Genomic DNA, 6000 nt, shown 5'->3' on the forward strand with positions numbered 1-6000 from the left:
TTGTGAATCCTCAAGGTTGCGAAAATGAAAATTTAATTCTGACACAAGTATACCCTGACCGATTAGGAATAAATGTTGGTGAACCCTGACAATTTGTTCAAATAATCGTCCATAACTTTCGATTCGTTCAGTATATATGTGAAAAACTATTATGCAGGTTTGGTCCGGAAACACATTGAATTGAATTTCATCGTAACTAGTGGACATGTTAGCAAACCGATTGAAATCATTTCTGGACTGAACACGACGATGACCCTAATGGACATCGGAATTACAGATTTTAAAAAACATCTCCATCGGTTCATAAGTTATGCACGAAAAATTCATTTTTCAATTTAATTGTAATCGTGTGTGATAGTACACGCCCACCTAAAGCTACACAAATTAAAATTATGTACTTATAATATGTCCCGATTACGTATGTATTAAGTTTGATCTTATCAGCAGATCAATCGGTGACGCTTTCACGCTAAACTTTTATGTAGCCACTATACCGATTAATTTCGAATATCGAAATCGGTGGAGGTAAGGAAAAATGAAATTTGCCTTTACTTCGTTTTTAAGAGATTTATTTTGAAGAATGTCGTCTCAGCGCAAACGAATAATCTTTTCTATGCTTCATCGTTATCAACTTGTTTTCTTCGATTGCGTTACGTAAGGAAAGAAAACGAGTATGCAACGCGAAGGAGGAACGCAATCGTATCGTCTAAAAGTACAATTCGATAAGAATGCATAGTAACTTTTTGGGTTTTTGTAAATATTTTAATCCTTTAAATGCAATTCTGCTGCTGTCCGCTATTCTTGAACTTCAATTACCAAAATTGACTGTAAATATGTAAAGTTGTAGTTCCCTATCGGCAATTTTGGCAATTTCAAGCATCTAAAATCAAAATGTATTTTTTTCTTGTTCAGTTGTTATCAACGGCCCCAATACGTTTAATATGCCGCTGCTTACATAGTGAATGCAAAAATTCTCGTTACATCATCTTATCACGATCATGTCTAAAATTCAATCGATCTAATTTAAATATATGTAAATAATAAATAAAAAGCACGTGACAATAAAGTAAAACAAATAAGGACTTTATAGTCGGGCAAGGCCAACAATTGGATACTTTGGCCCACCGCTCTAGTGCGGTGCAAAATTTTGTATAAGTTTTCAATATCTGTTATAGAAAACCAGAATATATCCATATAGGCGCCTAATTTTCATGATAAATCCCTATGTTAAGGAATAAAAAAAATAAATAAACCTATGTGATCCAAACTCCTTACCGGTAATTTTTTTTTTCCTAAATTACTACTACGGACAAGTTTTCAACACAAAATATTAAAAACTAACTACTAACTTTTTCTGAAGGCTCCTACCTTTCATAGCAATCTTCTATGAAGTATCATCCAAGAAATAGGCCCATATGGGTCAAATTTTGGTCAACTTCATTTTTATATCAACTTACTATGGTAAACAAATTTTCATTATAAAGCATTAAGAAATCGGCCTTTCCGGGCATATAAGGGTTCATATTCCCCGAGAATCCTTATATAAGATAGTGCGAAATATATAGACCTACGGGCTTTAGATTAGGAAAGGATGATTTCTTTACTAATTTGCTATTATAAAGCAATTTCCAGCATAAAATATTGAAAATTTGATCTTTTAATTATATCAAAATTTAATTGTCCTAAAAGGCCTGATATGATATTAAAGTTCAAAAAGTTGTCTCAGTCGGACTAAATTTTTCCTACCAATTTAGCCATGTCGGAATACTATTATTCAGCGACATTTGGAAATTTGCTGTTTTTGTCGTTATAGGAGGGGTGATCGAAAAGTGAGCATAAAATTTGTCGTTGGGTCAAAGCGTGTCAGTGTGCAAAATAATCTCAAAGAAATGCGATCTGTATGTTGACATTAGATGAACAGACGACCAGGCAGGCAGACAAGCTTGGATCGATTCAATAAGTGAGCCTGGATTGATTCGCATAATGCGTGGTGTGGTATACATGCGCACAAACTTAATATACGCTATAAAAATAACATTTACCGTAAAACGAATTTTACATGCCCATCCACCATCGAAACAACTTCTCTCGACATTTTAATGTTACACAAGTCAGTCCATTTTTTAGATATAACCTGCAGACTTTAGCTAAGCACACATATTTGCCAATGATCTTTTTTCCGCAGCATGGCTTTACCAACCGTAGCAAACACTAAATTGAATAAATAGTTTATCGAATATCTCGCGGCCATGACGAGTCGTTGATAACGTTATAAAGTACAGACAAAACTAAAATTCTGTCCTCTTCGGCATTTTTCATTTGCCCACATCCAAACGTTTTAATAATTTGCAAAATTTTCCGTAATATAGTAAATAGTAAAAAATATTTAAGTTATTTATTTAAATTATTTTTTACTATTTAATTATTTTTTGTTAATTTTGCAGTGGTCGGGAGGCACGAAATCGTGCTGAAAAGAATCGTCGTGATAGACTAAATGGCTCAATACAAGAGTTATCGACTTTGGTTCCTCATGTGGCCGAGTCGCCTAGACGAGTAGATAAAATAGCCGCCCTGAGGTTTGCTACGCACGGCTTGCGTTTAAAACATGGTAAGTCAATTTGCGTTTATATACAAAAATATATTTCTTTGAATTCATCGATCAATCAATGAATTTTACAGTATTTGGCAAAACCTCAAGCAACCATTCTCCTCAAACAACAGATGCCTTAATGAAATTATTAGATAGTTTCTTTTTAACGCTAACTTGTAATGGACAAATTGTTTTGGTCTCGTCTAGTGTTGAACAACATTTAGGTCATTGCCAGGTAATTTTCGATTTTCAAATTTAGTTTTCCATAACAGTATCAAGAAAATTATGAATTACTTCGACCTAAAGAGCACTATTCTAAACTAAGTCCATATATAGACCATATAGAAAATTTTCTGTATACTCTTTATATATACCTTAGGCGGATTTATACGGTCAAAATATTTTAAGTATAACACATCCCGAAGATCAAAATATGCTTAGGCACAAATTAATACCCACTGATTTGGAGACACTCTTTGATATACAATCTGATGATGAAATTGATGAACGTAGAGCACGTACAGAAGCCGAAGAGGAAGATATTGATCGTAGATTACGAGAGGATAAACGTAGCTTTACAGTTAGGTACATTAGATGTTAAAAGTAACGGTTCCTTAAGTAATCCCATTTTATTTAATATTTGGCAGATTAGCAAGAGCCGGTCCTAGATCAGAGCCAACCACATATGAATTGATCAAAATTGATGGTAATTTTCGGCGAAGTGATATGGCTCCGAGAGGCTTCAATCCAGGATTATGCCCCGTAAATATACCATTAATGCGTCGCGGTCGCAATCGGGAGGACGCTTTGCCATCACATGCAATAGGGGGAAACGATATTGTAAATGCTCTTTATTATTATGGGATATGCGATTGTGTTTGCTATAAATCTTTTAATATAGGAACTAATCGCCGTTGGTCGAATTGTAAGACCACCTAACATACATCGTTCTATCGAAAATCATAAATTGGAGTACAAAACTCGTCACTTAATCGACGGACGCATTGTTGACTGCGATCAACGCATAAGTATCGTAGCCGGTTATATGAAAGATGAAGTACGTAATCTTAGTCCATTCACTTTCATTCATCAGGATGATGTGAAATGGGTCATTGTGGCTCTGCGACAGAGTAAGTAAAGTCTAAATGTTTGACTTTAACTCTAATTTCCCAAGTGAAGAATATTTCTTTATACACCTATCCAGTGTACGATTGTAATAGCTCGTACGGCGAGTCTACTTATCGTCTCTTTACACGCAACGGTAAAATCATTTATTTACATACAAAGGGTTTTCTAGAAATTGAAAAAGAGACCAATAAAGTGCATTCTTTTATCTGCGTTAATACTCTGCTAGATGAAGAAGAGGGCAAGCGACGTGTGATTGATATGAAAAATAAATTTTCAGTTATTATTAATAAGAAAATACCTCAGTCATCTATTGATGTACCTGCGTCAGAAAATCCGCAACAATTGGAACGAGCCGTTTTATGCTTGATACAAAATTTACAAAAAACGACTTCTGACGAAAATATATCGGAACGGCAAACCGCAAGTAACTGTACAAAATACACGAACTGTAATCACGTTTCATATCCCGAACGTATAAATTCGAATTTAGCGCAAATACGTTGCATTAAAACACCGCCATTAGCATTAGTGCCACCGGCACCTGAAACGATAAAACCATCAATAGTGAAAAGTGTTGGCGTTGTTAAGCTGACCGCAGCCAAACATTTACGCGTTGATAATGATCAATCGCCGATCGACCTTAATACTACAACTAGTTCCAAAAACATTGATCAAGCGAAGCCAGCAGATGTCCTGAGCAATGATAATGATGATGTTAATAATATAAATTTCATGGACGAGCCAGCGTCGCATGCACGTAAACGAAAATTTAGTTATAACAAATCAACACCCGAGCCTTATGACTACAGTTTACCGGTACAGCGGAGAGGTAAAGCGTTAAAATAACATATCTAATCAAATTATTTAGTCTTTCATTTTTTTTTTGCATTCCAGCAATTGAAAGTGTACTGTCCGATTCGTTGCATCAACTAGATAATAGACTAAATCAGCAACTGTGCGCTGCAATCGAGATAAGGGACCAAGGAGAAAAACATGAAATACCTCATACAGAGCAACGCATAGCTGATATAATGGTAATTTTGCAAAAAATTGTTGAAGAAAAACGCGTTGAATTATTTCATACATTCCAAGTCATTCGGTGCCATGCGATAAAAGTGATTATTATTGACAAATTAGTGCACACGCCAGAGAGGTGATGCGAAATTTTCCACGAAAAATCCATATAAACACTTGGCGAAACAAGTGAAAAAATGGTTTTTTGTGATGAGATTGTCGCCTCAGCTTCTCTAATCGTGAGACGTTGACCAGAAATAATTAAAATTTTAATTTAATTAATTCATTGATGTCCGCTAAGATCGATTGGACATAGCGAGGAAAAGAGGGGAATTTTGTAAGGTAACTTGGCGTATTTTCACAATCATTACCATTAGTCGGTACATGGTACATACCTTTCTCTAAACTTGCACGGTACATACTTTTCATAAACTTTCGCTTGCATTCCTTAAAAGTAATGCACGAAGATAATCGCAAAAAGCATTTGATTCTTAATTTATAAACTCGTGCAAGTGCAGATCGAAATCAAGATTTGTATATCCACTAAGAAGGCACAGTAATGTAGTAGATTTTTCGAAATATCTTTACGGAAGTGAGAGTTATATTGCAACTTTATATCCCATTACAATGGATAGAATCTTTTGTTTTGTGTTTAAATACAATTTTTTTTAATTTTTTTATTGTAGAAAGAGCATAAGAAACAACGAGATATGTACTTTAATATAACAACAGAATTCGAACTTCACAGGCAGACTGAAACCAAAAGTGTACCGGCAATAGATACTGAGCTGAGTAAGGAATTCAGTAACGATACGAATTTACCGCCATGATTATTTAATTTATTTGATTGTTGTTGATTTATTCTTTAATTTAATAAAGTCAGTATCTTATTGATAATCAAAATAATAATAAGTAATGTTCCCTCTGTCCGATAAAAAAAAAAAAAAATTCACTATTGATGATTTTTTCAATTTGTCCGAAAATATGATATACATTTACAAATATGAAGAACAAATTGTGAAACAACCACACATATACCTATTAGATACAAACAATATATGAAAAGTTTTATTGTATTGTATAGGGCGTGACATGGATTATATTAAAATTTGAGAGAACTTTTTTTTTGCGATTTCCAATAAAAACATTTTAATCAAAACTTAATTGCCTCTAGTAAGATCGCGTCTTATTTAAATTAGCTTTTAATATTGTTCGCATATGAACAACTTGATATAATATGTAGAAAGGCGAGTTTATAAATTTTCCGA

General features: G+C 34.0%; 1 protein-coding gene and 1 long non-coding RNA gene across 5 annotated transcripts in view; one reads left to right on the top strand and one right to left on the bottom strand.

Annotated features, from left to right (window-relative positions):
- LOC119638286 overlaps nt 1-2406 on the bottom strand; it is a 29098-nt gene extending 26692 nt beyond the window's left edge. Inside the window, exon 1 of the long non-coding RNA XR_005247410.1 lies at nt 2043-2406. This is a non-coding gene — a long non-coding RNA (uncharacterized LOC119638286). The remainder of the gene's footprint in view (nt 1-2042) is intronic.
- LOC119638242 (hypoxia-inducible factor 1-alpha-like) overlaps nt 1-5634 on the top strand; it is a 29583-nt gene extending 23949 nt beyond the window's left edge. For 3 of the 4 annotated variants that reach the window (XM_038034929.1, XM_038034914.1, XM_038034921.1), the window contains exons 4-11: nt 2445-2608; nt 2680-2825; nt 2970-3175; nt 3238-3430; nt 3492-3720; nt 3795-4547; nt 4613-4752; nt 5419-5634. In XM_038034929.1, the coding sequence (XP_037890857.1) occupies nt 2445-2608; nt 2680-2825; nt 2970-3175; nt 3238-3430; nt 3492-3720; nt 3795-4547; nt 4613-4752; nt 5419-5562 (1975 nt within the window). In that variant the 3' untranslated portion in view covers nt 5563-5634. The remainder of the gene's footprint in view (nt 1-2444; nt 2609-2679; nt 2826-2969; nt 3176-3237; nt 3431-3491; nt 3721-3794; nt 4548-4612; nt 4753-5418) is intronic. The other variant, XM_038034937.1, reaches the window with a different exon arrangement.
- Nucleotides 5635-6000: the final 366 nt, after the last annotated feature.

The sequence above is a fragment of the Glossina fuscipes genome, unplaced genomic scaffold (assembly GCF_014805625.2).
Source record: "Glossina fuscipes isolate IAEA_lab_2018 unplaced genomic scaffold, Yale_Gfus_2 0, whole genome shotgun sequence".
Taxonomy (NCBI): domain Eukaryota; kingdom Metazoa; phylum Arthropoda; class Insecta; order Diptera; family Glossinidae; genus Glossina; species Glossina fuscipes.